We start from the raw sequence: 25538 nt of genomic DNA, 5'->3' as shown, positions 1-25538 counted from the left end.
GTGTCCATGTTCAGGAAACGCTACGTTTTTGACGCAGCGCTGAGCCGCAGCATCAAAAACGCAGCGTCCAGATGTTACAGCATAGTGGAGGGGATTTAATGAAATCCCGTCTCCACTGTGCATTAAAAAAGCATGTGTTTTTCCCGCAAAAACGCACATGCGGTGCGTTTTTTCAGAACGCAGCATGTTGCTACAATGAGCAAAACACGCAGGAACACCGCAGGTGACCTGCCAGTGACCTCAGGTGCATTTTTGGTCAGGATTTTACCTGCATAAAATCCTGACCAAAGCCTGAAGCAAACCTGACCGTGGACACATACCCTAAGGGTATGCATTTTTTAATGCACAGTGGAGACGGGATTTCATTAAATCCCCTCCACTATGCTGTAACATCTGGACGCTGCGTTTTTGACGCTGCGGCTCAGCGCTGCGTCAAAAACGCAGCGTTTCCTGAACGTGGACACATACCTCTAGGGTGTCACAAGTCCAACAGTCACCGTCCACGTACAGATTGCAATGGTCCTGACTCAAACTCAACAACCTCCTAGACATAAATGGGGCTGATAGTTTATGGTCAAGAGACACAAGGCTGCTCCGGACACCGTAGTCCATACTTGTACCGTGACTGCCAGATGTGTGACTCAGCCACACTGTGAATAAGCAAAATATTGATTGCAAAGATGTAACCATATCCCTTGTTTCTAAGCTTTGTTACATCCATTCTGAGGTTGGGACTTAGCCATCTCAGAAATGTGGACAGTGTGAATCCAAACATCTGTACCTATTTGGGGCATTACAGGGTTTACTTAAATGAGTTCCTCAGGAATACTGTCCCATATTATCTCACAGTGGACGGTACAACAGTCATGATCCGGTCCGGGTTTTGAGTTCTGTCTACCCTTTTGCCGAGCTGATCATGTCAAGGCTTAAAGGGAACCTGTCACCCCCAAAATCGAAGGTGAGCTAAGCTCACCTGCATCAGTGGCTTATCTACAGCATTCTGTAATAGTGTAATGGCGTGAGTACTTGACTCCGTTAGTATCCTGATTTGTCCTGCTGCGCTTTCTGACCTTGCACCATATCTATTCCTCCTTCCTTGCCCGTCTTGTCTTAGTGTTTCCTGATTGCTTTTGGATTTCTGTGTTTGACTCGGCTTTGACTCTGACTTGACTTTGCCTCTGGTCCCTGGTACTTCTGCCTCTTGTCTGGTATTTGACACTTTGGCTCTCCACTAAACTCTGTTATTGTTTTTACCCTTTGTACTGCGTGATGGTCTAGGTTTTGATTCGGCTTTGACTATTCTGCAGCCACCTGGTGGTAGCTGCAGCATTGCAGGTCTGCCCTTGCAGACTTGTTACTTTCCTTCCACTCTGTTGCCAACTGGTGGAAGTTACAGTTACCTGCATAGCTGCAGCGTGACAACAACTAAATACTATAATATAATACACAGGACCTACTCTAATATAATACACAAGACCTACCTGGGCCGGACTGGGACTAAAATTCAGCCCTGGCATTTGAAGTTACACAGGCCCACTTGTCACATGGTGACTGTATAATATCTTTGTACACTTGTAAGTTACAAGAAGTGAGGGGAGTGTAACACGACTATATAACATATAATCACAGCTGTATCCAGCATTACAGCTCAGTCCTATTTATTGCTTTTAGTTGCAGTACCAAGAAAAGCCGCTACTTTACCTACATAACTGGATCTCGTAGACAATGAAGGGATGAGACGAAGAAAGGCTATGGAACCTCATTCTGATGCTCCATAACCGTTGCCTACAGCCACTTTTGGTTCCGCTGCGCAGCACGAGACCCGGTGACTCTGAAGAGCGGTGACATCAGTAACATCACCGCTCTTCAGATATTCTGGGTCGTGTGCTGAGCTTGGCGGCTGTGAAGAGCGGTACTGTTACTACCGTCACCGCTCTTCAGAGTCGCTGGATCTCGCCAGGTCTGGGCTAGTAGTGGGGGTGTCTGATAGACACCTCTCCATTACTTACACCAGTGATTGATAGCAGCTGGATGCTAACTACAACTGTTATCATCCTTGCCTCGTCTCCCTACGAAGCATTTCTGCTGTATTTACATGCGCTGATCTCAGGCCACTAAACAAGTGTGATCGACAATACTGAAGTCGTTCTCTTGTTTCCCGGCCTCTTTACACCAACTGAGAAAGAATGAAGGGAACAGAACAATCACAATTAGATCAATCTGTCACCATACTGTATCATGTCATCAGCAGCACATCTACAGTTTACACCGGCGATGTGCTGCTGAGAACAAGGATTTCTGTTACCACATAAACAATCCGATGCATAGGCAGCATTTTGCTTGTTTAGTATAATACACCCCATAGTCCTCCATATATTATAATGTGCACCTCAGTCCTCCATATAGTATAATACCCTCCTCAGTTCTCCATATAGTATAATACACTCCTCAGTCCTCCATATAGTATAATACACTCCTCATAGTCCTCCATATATTAAAATACTCTGCGATTCCTTCATATAGTATAATACACTCCTCAGTCCTCCATATAGTATAATGTACTGCCACGGTCCTCCATATAGTATAATACACGCCTTAGTCCTCCAAATAGTATAATACATTCCTCATAGTGCTCCATTTAGTATAATGCCCCGCCATTGTCATCCATGTAGTACAATTCACTTCCCATAGTATAATGCACCCCATAGCTCTTCATATAGTATAATGTATTCCCCATAGTCCTCGATACGGTATAATGCAGCCCACATATAGTATAATGATGCCACTCCAGAGTATAATGCAGCCACCCCACAAAATATATTGTAGCCCCCTGACTATAATGTAACCCCCAGAGAATATAATGCAGCCCCCTCATATAGTATAATGCAGCCCCTGCATATATAATATATGGTAGCCCCCTCATAGAGCATAATGCGGCCCCCCATAGAATATAATGTAACTCCTACATAGAATATAATACAGCACCTCATAGAATGTAATACAGCCCCCCATAGAATAGAATGTAGCCCCATAGAATGTAATACAGCCCCCCCATAGAATGTAATACAGCCCCCCCATAGAATGTAATACAGCCCCCCATAGAATGTAATACAGCCCTCCCATAGAATGTAATACAGCCCCCCCATAGAATGTAATACAGCCCCCCCATAGAATGTAATACAGCCCCCCCATAGAATGTAATACAGCCCCCCCATAGAATGTAATACAGCCCCCCCATAGAATGTAATACAGCCCCCCCAGAGAATGTAATACAGGCCCCGTATAGAATGTAATGCAGCCAGCCCCCATAGAATGTAATACAGTACAGCCCCCATAGAATGTAATACAGTACAGCCCCCATAGAATGTAATACAGTACAGCCCCCATAGTTTGTAATGCAGCACAGCCCCCATAGAATGTAATGCAGCCAGCTCCCATAGAATGTAATGCAGCATAGCCCCCCCATAGAATGTAATACAGCATAGCCCCCCATAGAATGTAATACAGCACAGCCCCCCATAGAATGTAATACAGCACAGGCCCATAGAATGTAATACAGCACAGCCCCCATAGAATGTAATACAGTACAGCCCCCATAGTTTGTAATGCAGCACAGCCCCCATAGAATGTAATACAGCCCTCCATAGAATGTAATGCAGCCAGCTCCCATAGAATGTAATGCAGCATAGCCCCCCAAAGAATGTAATACAGCACAGCCCCCCATAGAATGTAATACAGCACAGCCCCCCATAGATTGTACTACAGCCCCCCATATAATGTAATGCAGCCAGCCCCCATAGAATGTAATGCAGCACAGCCCCCATAGAATGTAATACAGCATAGCCCCCCATAGAATGTAATACAGCACAGCCCCCATAGAATGTAATGCAGCCAGCCCCCCCCCCATAGAATGTAATGCAGCGCAGCCCCCAAAGAATGTAATACAGCACAGGCCCATAGAATGTAATACAGCACAGCCCCCATAGAATGTAATGCAGCACAGCCCCCATAGTTTGTAATGCAGCACAGCCCCCATAGAATGTAATACAGCCCCCCATAGAATGTAATGCATCCAGCTCCCATAGAATGTAATGCAGCATAGCCCCCATAGAATGTAATACAGCATAGCCCCCCATAGAATGTGATACAGCACAGCCCCCCCATAGAATGTAATACAGCCCCCCCATAGAATGTAATGCAGCACAGCCCCCATAGAATGTAATGCAGCACAGCCCCCCCATAGAATGTAATGCAGCACAGCCCCCCCATAGAATGTAATGCAGCACAGCCCCCCCATAGAATGTAATGCAGCACAGCCCCCCCATAGAATGTAATGCAGCACAGCCCCTATAGAATGTAATACAGCACAGCCCCCATAGATTGTAATACAGCCCCCAATAGCACCACAATCCAGTTATCACTCATTGATCTATTTAAAAAAAAAAACCACTCTCCTCACCTTTCCTCGTGCCCGCACTCCGGTCTCAGCGGCTACAGTCTGCCCGCCCGAAACACAGCAGGTGCGCGATGATATGATGTAATCACGCACCAGCAGTGTCAGAGGCAGAGCGGGGAATGATGGGAGAGGGAGCGACAGCGGACGCTCTCTCCTCCATCATTGCATTCAACTGTACCAGCGTCATAGACGCCGGTATAGTTGAATGCGGCGGGGGGGGGGGGGGATGTGTCGGCTGCGGGGGGGGGGGGGCGGGGAGTCATTGCTGGTGAGCGGCCCACGACTGCCACCGGCCCTTCTGGCATTTGCCAGAAATGCCCGATGGCCAGTCCGGCCCTGAGACCTACTCTAGTTAATCAAACTACAGTAGTGAATGATACTCACTGGCGTCAGACAGTTTCCTCAGCAACTATACCTCCTAGTGTGCACTAGTGTCTCTCCACATGGGAGAGTTTGCCAGGACAAACCCATTTATAACACCAATGGTATAAACATGAACATTAAGTTCCTCCCCAGTGTAAGGATTTTTTTTTTCCATGAGTGATCTTACACAGTAATGCTTCCCAGAACAATAAATGCTTTCTGTTCCAAGTTATAATGCATCTTACTCTACTACATGGGAAAGCTCTGCTTCATGTCACTTACAGTCCATCTCCTGTAATGTAGTCAATCAGGGCTCCCATGACAGTTCATAACAACAAAAAACACTGAATGTGATCCAGTTGGGCAGATCTGGTCTGTGGGGAGGACGTCTCAGTGGAAGTTTTGTTAGATAGCGTCTTCAAAATGTAGCTTAAGGCCGGGGACACACACAACGTATAAAAAAACGGTCCGTCTTTCACGGACGAGAATCGCACAAATGTTTCCAAAACAGTGATCCGTGTGCAGTGCGAGGATGCGATTTCCTCGCATCAAATGATCCTTTTGGCATCCGTATGCCGAGATTTTATCGCAGGCTTGCAAAACCGACATCTAATGGATTTATGTGCTCAAATGTTCGTTAAAACATATATACAGTATATATATATATATATATATATATATATATATATATATAATAATGTCATTGAGACACATATATATATATTCTGTATTTATATTTAATTCAGCGCGATATATGTGATAAGCCGGTAATTCAATTGCCGGCTTTTCATTTCTCCTTCCAAAACCCGACAGGATATGAGACATGGTTTACATACAGTAAACCATCTCATATCCCCTTTTTTTTTGGCATATTCCACACTACTAATGTTAGTAGTGTGTATGTGCAAAATGTGGGCGCTGTAGCATGTAAAATAAAGGGTAAAATCGCGGAAAAAATTGGCGTGGGCTCCCGCGCACTTTTCTCCGCCAGAGCGGTAAAGCCAGTGACTGACGGCAGATATTAATAGCCAGGAGAGGGTCCATGGTTATTGGCCCCCCCGTGGCTAAAAACATCTGCCCCCAGCCACCCCAGAAAAGGCACATCTGGAAGATGCGCCTATTCTGGCACTTGGCCACTCTCTTCCCACTCCCGTGTAGCGGTGGGATATGGGGTAATGAAGGGTTAATGCCACCTTGCTATTGTAAGGTGACATTAAGCCAGATTAATAATGGAGAGGCGTCAATTATGACATCTATCCATTATTAATCCAATTGTTTGAAAGGGTTAAAAAACACACACATGATTAAAAAGTATTTTAATGAAATAAACACACAGGTTGTTTTAGTATTTTATTGCTCTCTCAATCCACCTGAAGACCCTCGCTTGGCAAAATAATAAACCCACAATATACATACCCTCTCTGAACTGTCACGTCCCACGAGGTAATCCATCTGAAGGGGTTAAAATATTTTACAGGCAGGAGCCCTGCTAATGCAGCTGTGCTCGTGTCTGTAAGCCCCAGCGAATGAAGGAAATGTAGGTCAATGACCTATAGTTACCTTCAGTCGCGGTGAGGCGCTCTCTGCTGGATGTCCTCATGAACTGCAGCCTGGGAACTTTTTCCCACGCTCCAGGTCATATGAGGACATCCACCAGGGGGCGCCTCACCGCGACTGAAGGTAACTATAGGTCATTGACCTACATTTCCTTCATTCGCCGGGCTTACAGACACGAGCACAGCTGCATTAGCAGGGCTCCTGCCTGTAAAATATTTTAACCCCTTCAGATGGATTACCTCGTGGGACATGACAGTTCATCAGAGAGGGTATGTATATTGTGGGTTTATTATTTTGCCGAGCGAGGGTCTTCAGATGGATTGAGAGAGCAATAAAATACTAAAACAACCTGTTTGTTTATTTCATTAAAATACTTTTTAATCGTGTGTGTGTGTTTTTTAACCCTTTCAAACAATTGGATTAATAATGGATAGGTGTCATAATTGACGCCTCTCCATTATTAATCTGGCTTAATGTCACCTTACAATAGCAAGGTGGCATTAACCCTTCATTACCCCATATCCCACCGCTACACGGGAGTGGGAAGAGAGTGGCCAAGTGCCAGAATAGGCGCATCTTCCAGATGTGCCTTTTCTGGGGTGGCTGGGGGCAGATGTTTTTAGCCACGGGGGGGCCAATAACCATGGACCCTCTCCTGGCTATTAATATCTGCCGTCAGTCACTGGCTTTACCGCTCTGGCGGAGAAAATTGCGTGGGAGCCCACGCCAATTTTTTCTGCGATTTAACCCTTTATTTTACACGCTACAGCGCCCACATTTTGCACATACATACTACTAACATTAGTAGTGTGGAATATGCAAAAAAAAAGGGGATATGAGATGGTTTACTGTATGTAAACCATGTCTCATATCATGTCGGGTATAGGCAGGAGAAATGAAAAGCTGGCAATTGAATTACCGGCTTTTCTCTAACACCGCTGCGTATTTCTCGCAATGCACACGCATGGTCCGTGTGTAATCCGATTTTTTTCTCGCACCCATAGACTTGCATTGGCGAGTCTCGGCCGAGATACGCTGACAATCGCAGCATGCTGCGATTTCACTCGGATCCTGAATACGGTGGAGAAAATATCGGATGATGGGAGCTGCACCATAGATTAACATTGGGCCGAGTGCTATGCGATTTTTTTTATCGCATAGCACTCGTCCGTATTACGGTCTAGTGTGACCCCGGCCTAAGACTCAGAGATGAGGTTTCTATTAGATTACGAATGGGTAATATAATAGATCATTCTGTAATCTTTTAATTTTAAGCTTTATGCACGATGTACATTATATAGATGCACCCAGCCGCAGCAGTGATCCGACATTATGTAGTCGTTACATCTTGAATGGACAAGGTGTAAAAATGTTTCTCTTCTACATTTAGATTTCGACCACATGGGAATGATACACTGTGGATTTTCCATCCAGATTTTTCCAGGTGTAAAATCCACAATGTATTATAGAAGCAGCAATTCGTAGGTAAGATTTTACCAAATGGATAAGTTTGGTCCGACAAAGACAGATGGGAGTAAATCTAACTATACTCTGCATGGAAAACTGAGAGAGACCATATCGGCAATATATACAAAGCCCTCCTGGTCATATTGACAGACTAGTTATGCTGTAATGAGCAGATTATAGTGCATTACTTTAGAGTCTGTACTTACACCAGTGTTGCTCCAGTTTACAGATCCATTATTTTATTGCTATGCTTAACCACTTTAATAATAACGATCACTCTCTGTTTTTTTTCAGCTGTATTTGTCAGCACATTTCTTTCAGTGTAACTATGTTTTACACTTCTCTGCTTCTGGGAAAGCGAGGCATCCTTTCCAAGATTTGGATTGCTGCACACTGGGAGAAGAAACTGACGAAGGCTCACATATTCGAGTGCAACCTCGAAACAGCCATTCAGAGCATCATGGCACCAAAGGTATGTGCCCTTTTTACAGTATCACTATTTGGACAAGGTACATTGGTAAAAAAAAAAAAAAAAAAAAACTTTTCTAAAGTTGACTGGCACTATGAAAGAAGTGAAGCTCATACAAAAAGTATCACTTCACAATAGCCTCTGCCATAATCACTGTTGTCTGAGGTTAGCTAAGGCCTCATTCAGATGTCACTTTTCTCACGTTCGAAAAAAACAGACCAATTATTTTGATCAGAGTGTGGTCATCCGTTTTTCTCGTACAAGGAGAAAAAAAAAGCTCCATGGACTTAGAGGTCCGCAAAATAATCACAAATATGTAAATGGCAATAGATAGCACTCGTACATGAGAATCGGACGTCTCAATGAAGCCAAAGGGCGGTAGTGATACTATGGGTTTGATCTAAGTCAGTCCGTCCCTGTCCTCCCCCAGGACAGAATTAGTATGTACTTAGTTACATTATCGTCATAGATTCTTTGTCCCCGATAAACAGGGTTAGGCTAAGTTCACATTAGCGTCTCTGTGCGCAGCGTATCATCTGCATATTCAAACACTTGCCAAGTCGCATTCAAATGCATGGTTACGCTGCGTTTTTTTTATCTGCATCAGCTTACGCATGATGTCAAAAAAATGCTGCGTTTGTATGCTTTTTTGCATGCTTTTGTGTTTTTTCATCGCGTGCGTTTGAGTTTTCAAAGAATTTTGTAATGCGGCAAATGCTGTTCCAGGAGAATTTCCCAATGGGCGTGTCTCATGGGAAATTTGTACAGTGTATATATAGACCCTATACAGATGAAATCCTCATATTTTGCTGATGGATCTTGGCATGGAGAGCTTCTATCGTAATCTGGATTTGGAATTGAAATTGGCTTTTGCCTTTGCCGTGGCTTGTGAAGGAGAAGAGCAAGACGGAGAAGACGTCGTCGCTACTGGCAACACCCCATCGTAGAAGTCCGAGAGAGCCGTGGAGCCTGCCACTCGTTGTACACCGAGCTACGTGAAAACTCGGAGAAGTTTTTCGAATACACGAGGATGTCTGAACAGAGCTTCGATGAATTGCTGCAACGTGTGCGAGGATCCATCACCAGGCAGGACACGCAACTACGTAGAGCAATTCCTGCTGAGGAACGTCTGTTGGTGACCTTGAGGTACGTCATTTTGAAAAAAAATAAACACGTCATTAGTATCATTGTTAGAAAAGCCATGTACTGATTATTTTTTTTTTTTTTCCCCAGATTCCTGGCTACCGGAGAGACCTTAAGATCTCTACATTTCCAATTCCAGATTGGCGTGTCCACCCTTTCTGGGATTGCTGGAGACACCTGCCATGCTTTTTGTGATGATCTGCGTGCAGAATTCCTCCCACAACTGAACTCTGCAATCTATTGTTCTCATGGGGATTGCAGATGCAGAGTGTCAATTTGTCGCCGTTGGCTCATTTGGATGAGGAAATGACTCACAGACTCTGACATGGGCTAACGTTTATATGGTAACAATTAGAACTTGATTAACCCGTTGATACCACTTTGCAGGATTATCGTGATCACCAGCTGAGGACAACAGTGGAAGTTGCCCACATGTAGGATAAGTTTGCTGCTTACTTTGTTTCGGATATTGGACGTCTTGCATGGCAAGACGATATGGTTTAATACACCTTAAGTAAATGTTATATGTTTGACTTTACTACATATGTTTGCTGACTTTACTACTAATTAAACACCTCCAGTTAAACACCCGTTACAACTTGACTCAACAATAGAATACACACATGTGTTTTCGCATAAAGAGACAAAGAAAACAAGGATTGTGCAAACAAAATAAAATTATTTAACAACAAACAAACAATTGGTTTTATGTTTGGGGTCTGTATGACTGTGATATATATAGTGCACCTTGGGGGTGTTGAGCTGTAATGATTGAGTAACATTTGATGATGAAGGGGCAATTAATTGAAGGATTGGCTCCTGGATGGGACTGGACACATTGGGAGTAGACGACACATTAGGAGTTGAACTGTGGGAAGGGATAGACAAATTGGAAGGGGGACAACCAAGGGAAGGTAGTGACATATTTGACAGAGACACATTGGGAGGTGAGGGTGGAGGTAGTAGGACCATTTTTGGCTGACATTTCTTGCTCCTGGTCTTCATTTTCCAAGTGACTAGTGGGAGTCTTTCTGAGTTTCTTTGTACGAGTGGGAGTTTTGGCTTTTGTATCAGTGCGTGGTGCTGGACTATGCAGCGTAGTGGATGCTGCTTGCTGCAGGGGTGCTGCACTCTGGAGCGAGGTGGATGCTGCTTGTTGCTGGGGTACTGCACTCTGGAGCGAGGTGGATGCTGCTTGTTTCTGGGGTACTGCACTCTGGAGCGAGGTGGATGCTGCTTGCTGCTGGGGTACTGCACTCTGGAGCGAGGTGGATGCTGCTTGTTGCTGGGGTACTGCACTCTGGAGCGAGGTGGATGCTGCTTGTTGCTGGGGTACTGCACTCTGGAGCGAGGTGGATGCTGCTTGCTGCTGGGGTACTGCACTCTGGAGCGAGGTGGATGCTGCTTGCTGCTGGGGTACTGCACTCTGGAGTGAGGTGGATGCTGCTGCGGTACTGCACTCTGGAGCGAGGTGGATACTGTTTGCTGCTGGGGTACTGCACTCTGGAGCGAGGTGGATGCTGCTTGCTGCTGGGGTACTGCACTCTGGAGTGAGATGGATGCTGCTTGCTGCAGGGATATTTCACTCTGGAGTGTGGTGGATGCTGCAGGGCTGCTGCACTCTGGAGCGTGGTGTAGCTGTGAACTGGGGCAACAGGCCAATGATGCTGTGCTTCTTGATGCTGGTAAAATCTGGCCTGCGGCTGATAGATCAGGACTGCTGCTGCTGTAAGCAGTCTAGCAGGCCTGCATGATGTTCAGGCATAAGGTTTTCCGACACACCCCGCTCTATTGCTGCAAAAAAAAAAAGCCTTGCGGGTATCTGAAGGTCTGTCTCTGAAGGTCGGCTTCCAGGCAATCAAGGCGTCTGTGGACCTCCTGTAAAAGTGTGTTCACATGAATGAACACATTGTCTAGTCTATCTCCAATCACCTTTATCCCATCCTGGAAGATCGAGCTTAAGTGATTAAACTCAGGCATGACTGACCTCTCCCAGGCCCTCTGCCGCCCACGAGAAGTCCCAACAAAAGCAGTGGCAGAGGCCTGGGAGAGGGGAAAACCAGATGGATCGGCTGCCTGTTCCCCAGGCTGTGAAGCCTGCCTGGCTGCTACATCGCTGGTGGATGATTGGGACTGTTCGTTGGCTGGTCGATGAGGGGCTGCTCCAACAGAGGAAGATCCAGGTTCTGTGTGTAAAATAAAAGAAAAACATTAGTAAAATTTTTTTTTTAAAGTTTATATAATGGTTAGACAACAAAAAAGATACGTTCGCAGAGCAAGCGCAGGCCTCAGAAAAGTCAGCATATGATTGTATTTGTACTTCGAAAGCTTTGGAGCAGCACCACTTTTAACCCGCATCTCCTGTCTGATATCCTTATTGAAGCGATCCTTCGTCGAACATCAACAAAATTTTACTCTCTTCACTGTGAGGAGAGAAAAAAAAAATAATTGTAAAAAAAGACAACAACATTAACAGCAAAACGGAGACCACATTGCAATACTTACGAAAATCCTTTCTGAGTTTTGGCCTTGCATGGTACCAATTATCCAACAGCGATCTGGCCACTTCTTCCCAGAGTCGTCGAATCAATACTGAGTCGGAATGATTACGATCACGGGGGTCCCACAACGCTACATGCTCTTGAACCAGTGGAATGAGTAGGTCATTGTCAATGACATGTTGAGCTTCCTCACATTGTCGAACCTATAGATCAAATAAAAGAAAAAAAAATTAGTAAGTCATACAGTTTTAAAGATACAAACCTGAAAAAAAATCCAATTACAAGTCTGATAATGAAAAGAATACTTACACCCCGTATTTCCTCCTCAGGAATTTGAACCCGAAGACCCTGGGAAGATTAATTTCCACTTGACTGCTCCTGCTCTTCCGCACTGGAAGGTTCCTGTAAACAAAATACATGATTTACCACATATGTAGTATTGCCAGTCAATACATACCAATCAGTATATCAACTGTGATTACATACTCCGTGTCATGTCCATCCTGGGAAGCAGTCAGGTCTTGCCAATACTTACATTACAGGCAGCAGCGGAAAAGCAGCACAAAACGGGGACAACAGCACCGCACAGTCTACAAGGAAAAAAAGGAAAACATAAGACACAAAGTGATGAAGGGTGTGAGACTGGGCAGAGCAACATAGTGCACACACTCATACTTACACAGTGCCACAGGAGCAATCCACAACAGGTATTCATGGAAAGGAAGGAGCAAGCCAGGCAAGGAGTTCAGGACAGGAAAAAAACAGTCTAGAAAGAACAGAAAACAAAACATAAGTACAGAGTACGGAATGCAGTGAGACAGACATACATTTTCAAAGCTTCTATACTTACATCCAGAGTCTTGTGCTTGCATCCAGAGTCTTGAGAATAATGGAATATATAATCACTGCACTCGTACGATGAAGATACTTGATTCATGTGAGTAACTTTATTGAAAACATGTTCAGGTGAAGCGATAAGTACAAAACGTTTCGGCCAACCCGTGGCCTTGATCACTAAATCGCCTTAGGTAGAAGTTTCTTCCTTTCTCTAGGGAATGTGAATAGTGCTGCTAAGGTATCAGCCAAAAGGTAAAGGTAGGCAGACCTTAATTTTATTGATGCCGTGGCTGCCGTAGTGGGAAGTCGGTAGGTATGTGCGCCAATGGCTGGGTGTTTGAGAAGCCTGTCAGAGCCAAAGCCTGTTACTTTTAAAATGATGGACCAGTAATTGGTGGAAGTCTGTACGGCTCTTAATTTATGGAGCCAGCCAGAGCCAATGTGTGATACTGTTGAGATGTCAGACCAGTAAATTAAGGGACTCAGTATAGGTCCGTCCTCAGATTTCCGTCCTCAGATTTCCATGTATGGAGTGGCAGGCACCAGCGTTGGTGATTCAGTGGGATGTGCAGACACCGGCCGTGTCAATGCTTGTGGCATAGCGCTGCCACAAGCATTGACACGGCCGGTGTCTGCACATCCCACTGAATCACCAACGCTGGTGCCTGCCACTCCATACATGGAAATCTGAGGACGGATCTGTACTGAGTCCCTTAATTTACTGGTCTGACGTCTCAACAGTATCACACATTGGCTCTGGCTGGCTCCATAAATTAAGAGCCGTACAGACTTCCACCAATTACTGGTCCATCATTTTAAAAGTAACAGGCTTTTGCTCTGACAGGCTTCCCAAACACCCAGCCATTGGTGCACATACCTACCGACTTCCCACTACGGCAGCCACGGCATCAATAAAATTAAGGTCTGCCTACCTTTACCTTTTGGCTGATACCTTAACAGCACTATTCACATTCCCTAGAGAAAGGAAGAAACTTCTACCTAAGGCGATTTGGTGATCAAGGCCACGGGTTGGCCGAAACGTTTTGTACTTATCGCTTCACCTGAACATGTTTTCAATAAAGTTACTCACATGAATCAAGTATCTTCATCGTACGAGTGCAGTGATTATATATTCTGTGACTGCGAGGACCACGGGTTCTGTTCACTTACACCGTCACCTCCACGGTTGTTGTGTTCCAGCCTTCTAGACTCCCTATACTCTTGAGAATAATGGACTACCTGTCTCCACACCCCCTTTTATACATCAAGGGTTTTGCAGGTGGTGACATTTCCTGGACATCATTAGTGTAAAGTACGCATGTCCCTGTGTACCAATGCTTTCCCATAGATAGTAATGCATTATTTTGACACACTCATCCGCATGCGAACATCTGCGCTAAATTGACGCCTCAAAAAAATGCAACATGTTGCGTACGCTGCACACCGCGAAACAATGCTTGCATCCACATGCTAACACATGTCCCTGCTTGCACAATGTTAAATATATGTACGCAAGACGCATGCGGATCGGTACGTAGGTATGCGCTGTGTACACATACGCTAATGTGAACCCTGCCTTAGAATAGTATTTTAACCCCTTCCCGACCTTTGACGCATACGCTGCGTCATGAAAGTCGGTGCCAGTCCGACCTGTGACGCAGCGTATGCGTCATGGAGGGATCGCGCTCCTGCAGATCGGGTGAAAGGGTTAACTCCAATTTCACCCGATCTCCAGGAACAGGGGGAGTGGTGCTTCAGCCCAGGGGGGGTGGCTTCACCCCCTCGTGGCTACGATCGCTCTGATTGGCTGTTGAAAGTGAAACTGCCAATCAGAGCGATTTGCAATATTTCACCCAAAAAAACGGTGAAATATTACAATCCAGCCATGGCCGATGCCGCAATATCATCGGCCATGGCTGGAAAACCTGTCCCCCCCCCCCACACACACACACCCACCGATCTCCTCCCCAGTGCTCCGTTACGTGGTCCGCCCCCCTAAGTCGTCCTGTCCGCTCCTCCTGTCCGCTCCCCCCGTGCTCCGGTCCCCTCTCCCTGTGCTCCGGTGTCCCCCCCCCCCCCCCCCCCCGTGATCCGATCACCCCCCTTTCATACTTACCGGGCCTCCCGGTGTCCGTCCGGCTTCTCCATGGGCGCCGCCATCTTCCAAAATGGCGGGCGCATGCGCACTGCGCCCGCCGAATCTGCCGGCTGGCAGATTCGTTTCAGATGTATTTTGATCACTGCGATATAGCCTATCACAGTGATCAAAATAAAAAAAATAGTAAATGACCCCCCCTTTATCACCCCTATAGGGACAATAATAAAAATAAATAAAATATATATATATATTTTTTTTCTACTAGGGTTAGGGTTAGAACTAGGGTTAGAATTAGGGTTAGAATTCGGGGTAGGGTTAGGGTTAGGGGTAGGGTTAGGGCATGTGCACACAGTGCGGATTTGGCCGCGGATCCGCAGCGGATTGGCCGCGGATCCGCAGCGGATTGGCCGCTGCGAATTCATAGCAGTTTTCCATCAGGTTTACAGTACCATGTACACCTATGGAAAACCAAATCCGCTGTGCCCATGGTGCGGAAAATACCGTGCGGAAACGCTGTGTTGTATTTTCCGCAGCATGTCAATTTTGTGCGGATTCCGCAGCGTTTTACACCTGTTCCTCAATAGGAATCCGCAGGTGAAATCCGCACAAAAAAACACTGTAAATCCGTAGGTAAAACGCAGTGCCTTTTACCTGCGGATTTTTCAAAAATGGTGCGGAAAAATCTCACACGAATCCGCAAAGTGGGCACATAGCCTTAGGGTTAGGGTTGGAATTAGAGTTAGGGTACCGTCTCACAGTGGCACTTTGATCGCTACGATGGTACGATCCGTGACGTTCCAGCGATATCCATACGATATCGCTGTGTCTGACACGCAGCAGCGATCAGGGACCCTGCTGAGAATCATACGTCGTAGCAGATCGTTTGGAACTTTCTTTCGTCGCTGGATCTCCCGCTGTCATCGCTGGATCGTTGTGACAGCGATCCAGCGATGCGTTCGCTTGTAACCAGGGTAAACATCGGGTTACTAAGCGCAGGGCCGCGCTTAGTAACCCGATGTTTACCGTGGTTACCAGCGTAAAAGTAAAAAAAAAAAAAAAACGTACATACTCACATTTCGGTGTCCTTCAGGTCCCTTGCCGTCTGCTTCCCGCTCTGACTGTCTGCCGGCCGGAAAGTGAGAGCACAGCACAGCAGTGACGTCACCGCTGCGCTCTGCTCTCACTGTACGGCGGCACTCACTCAGAGCGGGAAGCAGACGGCAAGGGACCTGAAGGACACCGAAATGTGAGTATGTACGGTTTGGTTTTTTTTACTTTTACGCTGGTAACCACGGTAAACATCGGGTTACTAAGCGCGGCCCTGCGCTTAGTAACCCGATGTTTACCCTGGTTACCCGGGACCTTGGCATCATTAGTCGCTGGAGAGCGGTCTGTGTGACAGCTCCCCAGCGACCACACAACGACTTTCCAACGATCACGGCCAGGTCGTATCGCTGGTCGTGATCGTTGGTAAATCGTTATGTGAGACGGTACCCTTAGGGTTGGAATTAGGGCTAGGGTTGGAAATAGGGTTAAGATTAGGCTTGTGGTTAGGGTTAAGGATAGGGTTAGGGTTGTGTTGGGGTTACAGTTGTGGGTAGGGTTGGGATTAGGGTTAGGATTAGGGTTAGGGTTGGATTTAGGGTTACGGGTGTGTTGGGGTTAGGGTTGTGGTTAGGGGTGTGTTGGGGTTAGGGTTGTGATTAGGGTTATGGCTACAGTTGGGATTAGGGTTAGGGGTGTGTTGGGGTTAGTGTTGAAGTTAGAATTGAGGGGTTTCCACTGTTTAGGCACATCAGGGGTCTCCAAACGCAACATGGCGCCACCATTGATTCCAGCCAATCTTGCGTTCAAAAAGTCAAATGGTGCGCCCTCCCTTCCAAGCCCCGACGTGCGCCCAAACAGTGGTTTACCCCCACATATGGGGAACCAGCGTACTCAGGACAAACTGGGCAACAACTATTGGGGTCCAATTTCTCCTGTTACCCTTGCAAAAATAAAAAATTACTTGCTAAAACATAATTTTTGAGGAAAGAACAATTATTTTTTATTTTCACGGCTCTATGTTATAAACTTATGTGAAGCACTTGGGGGTTGAAAGTGCTCACCACACATCTAGATAAGATCCTTTTGGGGTCTAGTTTCCAAAATGGGGTCACTTATGGGGTGTTTCTACTGTTTAGGCACATCAGGGGCTCTGCAAATGCAACGTGACGCCCGCAGACCATTCCATCAAAGTCTGCATTTCAAATGTCACTACTTCCCTTCCAAGCCCTGACGTGCGCCCAAACAGTGGTTTACCCCCACATATGGGGTACCAGCATACTCACAACAAACTGGGCAACAAATATTGGGGTCCAATTTCTCCTGCTACCCTTGTGAAAAAAAAAATTGCTTGCTAAAACATCTTTTTTGAGGACAGAAAAATGATTTTTAATTTTCACGGCTCTGCGTTGTAAACTTCTGTGAAGCACTTGGGGGTTGAACGTGCTCACCACACATCTAGATAAGTTCTTTGGGGGGTCTAGTTTCCAAAATGGGGTCACTTATGGGGTGTTTCTACTGTTTAGGCACATCAGGGGCTCTGCAAACGTAACATGATTCCCGCAGACCATTCCATCAAAGTCTGCATTCCAAATCGTCACTACTTCCCTTCCGAGCCCCGGCATGTGCCCAAACAGTGGTTTACCCCCACATATGGGGTATCAGCGTACTCAGGAGAAACTGGTCAACAACTTTTGGGGTCAAATTTTTCCTGTTACCCTTGGGAAAATAAAAAATTGTGGGTTAAAAAATCATTTTTGAGGAAAGAAAAATATTTTTTTATTTTCATGGCTCTGCTTTATAAACTTCTGTGAAGCACTTGGGGGTTCAAAGTGCTCACCACACATCTAGATTAGTTCCTTGGGAGGTCTAGTTTCCAAAATGGGGTCACTTGTGCGGGAGCTCCAATGTTTAGGCACACAGGGGCTCTCCAAACGCGACATGGTGTCCGCTAATGATTGCAGCTAATTTTCCATTCAAAAAGCCAAATGGCGTGCCTTCCCTTCCGAGCCCTGCCGTGCGCCCAAACAGTGGTTTACCCCCACATATGGGGTATCATCGTACTCAGGACAAACTGGACAACAACATTTGGGGTCCAATTTCTCCTATTATCCTTGGGAAAATAAAAAACTCCGGGCTAAAAATCATTTTTGAGGAAAGAAAAATAATTTTTTTTATTTTCATGGCTCTGCGTTATAAACTTCTGTGAAGCACCTGGGGGTTTTAAGTGCTCACTATGCATCTAGATTAGTTCCTTGGGGGGGTCCAGTTTCCAAAATGGGGTCACTTGTAGGGGAGCTCCAATGTTTAGGCACACAGGGGCTCTCCAAACGCGACATGGTGTCCACTAACGATTGGAGCTAATTTTCCATTCAAAAAGTCAAATGACGCGCCTTCCCTTCCGAGCCTTGCCGTGCACCCAAACAGTGGTTTACTCCCACATATGAGGTATCGGCGTACTCAGGAGAAATTGCCCAACAAATTTTAGGATCCATTTTATCCTGTTGCCCATGTGAAAATGAAAAAATTGAGGCTAAAAGAAATTTTGTGTGAAAAAAAAAAGTACTTTTTCATTTTTACGGATCAATTTGTGAAGCACCTGAGGGTTTAAAGTGCTCACTATGCATCTAGATAAGTTCCTTGGGGGGTCTAGTTTCCAAAATGGGGTCACTTGTGGGGGAGCTCCAATGTTTAGGCACACAGGGGCTCTCCAAACCTGACATGGTGTCCGCTAAAGATTGGAGCCAATTTTTCATTCAAAAAGTCAAATGGCGCTCCTTCCCTTCCGAGCCCTGCCGTGCGCCCAAACAGTGGTTTACCCCCACATATGAGGTATCAGCGTACTCAGGACAAATTGGACAACAACATTCGTGGTCCAGTTTCTCCTTTTACCCTTGGGAAAATAAAAAATTGTTGCGAAAAGATCATTTTTGTGACTAAAAAGTTAAATGTTAATTTTTCCCCTCCATGTTGCTTCTGCTGCTGTGAAACACCTGAAGGGTTAATAAACTTCTTGAATGTGGTTTTGAGCACCTTGAGGGGTGCAGTTTTTAGAATGGTGTCACTTTTGGGTATTTTCAGCCATATAGAACCCTCAAACTGACTTCAAATGTGAGGTGGTCCCTAAAAAAAATGGTTTTGTAAATTTTGTTGTAAAAATGAGAAATCACTGGTCAAATTTTAACCCTTATAACTTCCTAGCAAAAAAAAAATTTGTTTCCAAAATTGTGCTGATGTAAAGTAGACATGTGGGAAATGTTATTTATTAACTATTTTGTGTCACATAACTCTCTGGTTTAACAGAATAAAAATAAAAAATGTGAAAATTGCGAAATTTTCAAATTTTTCGCCAAATTTCCGTTTTTTTTTCACAAATAAACTCAAATTATCGACCTAAATTTACCACTAACATGAAGCCCAATATGTCACGAAAAAACAGTCTCAGAACCGCAAGGATCCTTTGAAGCGTTCCTGAGTTATTACCTCATAAAGGGACACTGGTCAGAATTGCAAAAAATGGCAAGGTCATTAAGGCCAAAATAGGCTGGGTCATGAAGGGGTTAAGATGAATAGTAAAATCCCCTTTTCTTTTCACACGACAGGTCGTCATCGCCCTCAGAACGTCAGGTCATTTACTTCTTGGAGTTGTCAAGATATACCACCGAAAAGCAAAATATCTTTTAGCTGACTGTAACGAAGCATTTCTCAATATGAAAATCACATTTCGTCCAGGTGGCTTGAACTCTTAGATCCTAAAAAGTGACAATTATTTTGTTACATTGTGGTCAACAGCATTTTTTTTTAATTGCTTTTATTTTAAAATGTATATTATTTATACAGGAGCTCTGGATCTTATGGAAAATAACCAGGAAGCAAGTTACAATGCAATCACTCTCCCTGAAGATTTTCCAGACTTTGACATGCCTGATTTAAAGTATTGAATTTAATAAGATGTTTTGTTTGTTTGTTTTTTCTCTGTGGAAATTGTAAATTTACAGCTAATATCAGCCCGATAGCCTGATTATTATCACCTATCTATATAATCATCTAAGGGGTACTTCCGTCTGTTTGTCTGTCACGGAAATCCCGCGTCGCTGATTGGTCGCGACTCGCGACCAATCGGCGACGGGCACAGTCCAGCCGCGAATTCCCCTTCCCTACTCCCCTCCAGTCAGTGCCCCCTCCATACTGCCCTCCAGTCAGTGCCCCCATAGCGGTTTAGCAGTCCGTGAAACGCAGTCCGTTAACGCTGCTATTAACCCTGTGTGACCAACTTTTTTCTATTGATGCTGCCTGTGAAGCATCAATAGTAGAAAGATCTAATGTTAAAAATAATTTAAAAAAAATTAAAAAATCATTATATTCTCACCTTCCGGTGCCTTTCCCGCTCCTTGCGACGCTCCGGTCCCAAGAATCCATTGTGACAATGACTGGAGATGACGTAACAGTCTCGCGAGACCGCTACATCATCATGTGTTATTGCTGCAATGCATTACTGGGAACAGAGCATCGCTAAAGGCCTGGGCTGGATCTGGGGGCCACCGGAAGGTGAGTATATAACTATTTTTTATTTTAATTCTTTTTTTAACAGGGATATGGTGCCCACATTGCTATTTACTACGTATATACTGCGTGGGCTGTGTTATATACTGCGTGGGCTGTGCTATATACTACTATACATATTCTAGAATAACCAATGCGTTAGAATCGGGCCACCATTTAGTAGTAATTATAACAACGCCTGCTCCCTTCATAGAGGTCAGAATCAAGTCTTGGGGTTGATATGGATGCTATTTGAATTTGAAACACTGCTCAAAAACACAAAAGAAACACTAAAATACCACATTCTAGATATCACCGAATTAAATATTCCAGTTGCAAATCTTTATTCATTACATCGTGGAATGTGTTAAGGGTAATAAAACATAAAAATAATCAATGTAAATCAACATGAATATGCCATTGACGTCTGGATTTGGAATGATGCTTAAAATCAAAGTATAGAATCAAATTACAGGCTGATCCAACTTCAGTGGGAATGCCTCAAGACAGGGAAATGATGCTCAGTAGTGCGTGTGACCTCCACGTGCCTGTGTGACCTCCCTACAATGCCTGGGCATACTCCTGATGAGGCAGCAGATATTCTCCTGAGGGATCTCCTCCCAGACCTGAATTATAGCATTAGTCAACTCCTGGACAGTCTGTGGTGCAACGTGTTATTTGTGGATCGAGCGAGATATGATGTCCCAGATGTGCACAATTGGATTTTGGTCTGGGGAACAGGCAGGCCAATCCAAAGCATCAGTACATTCACCATGCGGGAAATGCTGACACACTTCAGCCACATGAGGTCTAGCATTGCCATGCATCAAAAGGAACCCAGGGCCCTACTACACCTGAATATGCTCTAACAACGGGTATGAGGATCTCATCTGGGAACCTAATGGCAGTCAGGGTACCTCTGGCTACCACACGGAGGGCTGTGCGGCCCTCCAAAGAAATGATCATGCTGGAGGATGTTGCAGGCAGCAGAATGTTCTCCACGGAGTCTCCAGAAACTGTAACATCTGTCACGTGCTCAGTGTGAACCTGCTCTCATCCATGAAGAGCACAGGGTGCCAAAGTTGAATCTGTCAATCTTGGTGTTCTCTGGCGAATGCCAATCGCCCTGAACGGTGTTGGGCTGTAAGCGCAACACCCAATTGTGGACGTCGGGCCCTCATACCACCCTCATGCAGTCTTTTTGACAGTTTGAGCAGACACATGGATGTTAGTGGCCTGCTGGAGGTCAATTTGCAGGACACTGGCACTGCTCCTACTGTTCCTCCTTGCACAAAGGAGGAGGTAGTAGTCCTGCTGCTGGGTTGTTGCCCTTGTACACTGTAATGACAGATACAGCTACCCTTCTTTCCTCAGCTCGAATTGATGTGCCATCCTGGATGAGCTGCACTACCTGAGCAACTTCTGTGTCGCCTCATGCTACTGTACCTCTAGGGGTGAGAGCAGTCAAAAAGTGCAAAAGTGACCAAAACAGCCAAAAGGATGAGAACAGAAAAATAGTCTGTGGTCACCACCTGCAGAGCCACTCATTTATAGTGGTTGTCTTGTTAACTGCCTATCATTTCTACCTGTTGTCTGTTTCATTTGCACAACAGCAGAAGGAATTGATTCACAATCAGTGTTGCTTCATAACTGGACAGGTTGATTTCTCAGAAGTGTGATTGACTTGGAGTTACATTGTGTTGTTTAAGTGTTCCCTTTTATATATTTTTTTTGAGCAGTGTATTTTGTTACCTCCTTTAGAGGGCATCCTAGGCTTGAAAAGAGCGGCCTCTAACCTGCAGCTCTTCAATTTGTCTGCCACTCCCAGCTTGCTGAAAATTGTAGTTTAATCACAGCTGTAGAAGTACAGATAGCACAGCACTTATACTGGCAAAACCAAATGTGTGATGTTGTCTCCCCTCCCTTTTATTTTTTAGCGCTGTATTGGTCACAAATTGGCATTTACTCCTGTCCGATATGTTTTTACAGTTTAATTGATGTAGTTGATCATTTCACACTAAACCAAAGCCGAGTGGAGGACATCACAATTCGAGAGGATATTGACAGACCGCATACTCTTCATAGTGGCTTCGGTGAGCACATAGATTAGATCAAAACTCCTACATAATTTTAATGTAGTGGGTCTAGAATGTCATGATTGTTTCCTACAGGAGATGACCTAGACATATTCAGGCATGGCTCTTCAAGTGATGTCTCTTTTGGCGTTAACACAAATAGTATTGTACCCGAACAGAGCTCTACCCTCCTCCCTGTTGATACAAAAGATATCTTTGGCGATGACTTATTTGGAGATGAAGGAGCAACATCAGATTTTTTTGGTAAGCAGAATATTTAGCTAGCCATACAAAAGGTTAGTTTGCCGATCTACTCTGAGCATCTAATACTTTCTATTACTTAGACAATGGTTGTTCGTTGTTTACATCAAGAATATAATTATACTTTTTTTAAAATTTTGTTTGTTTGTTTTTTTAACTTAGATAACAACGAGCTTTTCAATGAATCTTATGAACTGAGTGTAAACAAAGATATAGGCCAAGATGTAACGCTTCCACCAGAGGATCAGCCACCAGAGGGTAAGCGCTCTGCTTCGGATTAGAAAATGGGAACAATTGATTAATTCTGGCTACTTTATTGGAATTCTGCATTTGCCTATTAGAATTAATAATTCAGTAGCTTGAAGTTATATAACAGCCATTGCGTAATTGCTGAGTTTACACTTTGTAAAGAGTGCCAACATTACTGATAGAGTAATGCGAATGGAAAACAATGCAAAAAGGTGGATTTCATGTATAAGTATAAGGGTATATGTGTTAAATTGCTTGCCAGACTGCACTCTCCTACAGTGTTTTTTTGTTTTTATGCAATAAAATACTTAGGATATGTACACAACATTTTTTTTCAAGCAGGTCCACACGGAATCCTCCCAGTAAAATTCAAAGTTAGTTCAGGTCTTCACCTGAGGCTTAGCTGCAGCCTTTCTCTGGCCAATCCGGCTTGCATGACTGCAGACTCATTACAAACCTGGACATTCCCTTTAATGCTCTTAACAAATAAAACGATGAGAATTAGTTAGTATCACAAATAACAATTACATCCAGGTATCTTATAGATATCGTCGTCTCTGGAGTCGTTCTCCTTTTCTTCATTTTGTCCAGACCCCATGATGAGTTCTGTCATCCACAGCCGTCTCTGCAGACTTCCATCTTCTCCGCTCTTTTGCAGAAAATCTCCACATGATGCCCTTAAAAATAGAAGTATCATTATAATGCTCCTGAATAAAAAATTGCCCCTCACAATATTGTCTGCACAAAATCTGACCCCCACACTGTCCCTCTTATGGTACATGCTCTTCACACTGACCTCTCGTTTCCATACCAGCCCTCTCATCACACTGTCCTCTCATACTGTGTCCACCCTATAGAGCCCAGTATTCATACTGTACTGTCATCACACCCCCCCTCCTTGGTATACTGTCCCGTCCTGGCTGTGCCCTTACACTGTCTCTCATATACATCACATAGGAGACGCTGGGACTACTGTATATACATCACATAGGAGACGCTGAGAAAGCTGTATATACGCCACATAGACGCTGGGACTGCTGTATATATATCACACAGGAGACGCTGAGACTGCTGTATCTATATCACATAGAGGACGCTGAGACAGCTGTATATACATCACATAGGAGACGCAGGGACTGCTGTATTTACATCCCACAGGAGACGCGGGAACTGCTGTATGTACATCCCACAGGAGATGCGGGGACTGCTGTATGTACATCCCACAGGAGACGCGGGGACTGCTGTATGTACTTCACACAGGAGACGCGGGGACTGCTGTATATACATCACACAGGAGACACTGGGACTGTTGTATATACATCACACAGGAGACACTGGGACTGCTGTATATACATCACACAGGAATCGCTGGTACTGCTGTATATACAGTATATCACACAGGAGATGCTGGGACTGCTGTATATACATCACACCGGAGACGCTGGAGGGTGACACTATGCAAAAAAAGGAAAATAGCTCCTCCTCTGCAGTATACATCCACCGACAGGCACAAAGTACCTCAGTTTAAGCTTAGAGTCTGTTGTAGGCGGATCTGGATCTGCTACCAGATCCGCAATTTCCTTTTCAGGTTCTCTGTGTGTGTTTATTAATCTTTTCCCTTTTGTCTTTCAGGTTCTTCTTCCATAGAGTACCAGGGTGTAATTTCTCACCCTATTTTCCTGCAGGCCGGACCCAATCCCCTGTCACCTTTACAGGTGCTTCAGTGTGATTCCCGGTGGCCGGTCCTTTGCCTTTTTGCCACCCCAGCCCTCTCCTCGGAGAGGGCTGGGAGATGGTGGTCTCCCCCTTTTTGTAAGGGGTTGAATGCCGCCTTCTGCACCATCTGGAGACGATGCGAGAAGGAGGATCCCTAATTCCAGCGACCCTCACCCACCCGAGGGCTCCTGACTTGATCCTGCAGAGGGACCTTGACTCACCAAAGGTATGTCTCCCTCCTCTCCATCCACAGTGGCAGGCATCATCCTGGGGTACACTGTCCCTTCATCACAGGGAACAGGGTGGCGTAAGTGGGTGGGGGCCATTCGCGGCCATGTTTCCCATGGCCGGGCTCAGCACTTGCACACACTCCCCCTCCCTTTGCTAGCCACACCCCTTTCCATTTTTTACGTTTAATTCTCGCGCTCTTTTTATCCTATAGGAGACGTCTTCCTTCTCTTTTTTTTGAGCTGGCCACGCCCCCCGCAGAGCGCGATTATTCGGTGCGCTTTTTTCTGCTTCTATCACGGAGCTTCTGCTTCCCACCTGTTTATGCCCCCGGCATGTCAGGCAATTGGAGGGGGACCTTCGTTTTCACCGGCCGGCAGATTGTCCTAGCTGTTCACTCCCCCGGCGTGTCAGCCAATGGGACGCTAGCTTTTTTTTCGGCCGGCAGATTGCAGCGGTGTGGGGACAAGCCAAGGCTACATCAGCCTCATCACACCGCCATTTCCTTGCTGGGTCTCTGAACACGGCTATA

At 45.2% G+C, this 25538-nt stretch overlaps 1 protein-coding gene across 11 annotated transcripts in view; it reads left to right on the top strand.

Moving 5' to 3' along the window:
- Window positions 1-25538, top strand: part of RAD21L1 (RAD21 cohesin complex component like 1) — a 69351-nt gene that overhangs the window by 2855 nt on the left and 40958 nt on the right. For all 11 annotated transcript variants that reach the window (XM_077253028.1, XM_077253027.1, XM_077253036.1 and 8 more), the window contains exons 2-7: window positions 8138-8315; window positions 19538-19667; window positions 19776-19869; window positions 22467-22570; window positions 22649-22816; window positions 22976-23071. In XM_077253028.1, the coding sequence (XP_077109143.1) occupies window positions 8138-8315; window positions 19538-19667; window positions 19776-19869; window positions 22467-22570; window positions 22649-22816; window positions 22976-23071 (770 nt within the window). The remainder of the gene's footprint in view (window positions 1-8137; window positions 8316-19537; window positions 19668-19775; window positions 19870-22466; window positions 22571-22648; window positions 22817-22975; window positions 23072-25538) is intronic.

This window comes from Ranitomeya variabilis, chromosome 4 (assembly GCF_051348905.1).
Source record: "Ranitomeya variabilis isolate aRanVar5 chromosome 4, aRanVar5.hap1, whole genome shotgun sequence".
In the NCBI taxonomy this organism is placed as follows: domain Eukaryota; kingdom Metazoa; phylum Chordata; class Amphibia; order Anura; family Dendrobatidae; genus Ranitomeya; species Ranitomeya variabilis.
Note: the sequence above shows the minus strand (reverse complement) of the source record. Positions and strands in the feature narration are given on the sequence as shown.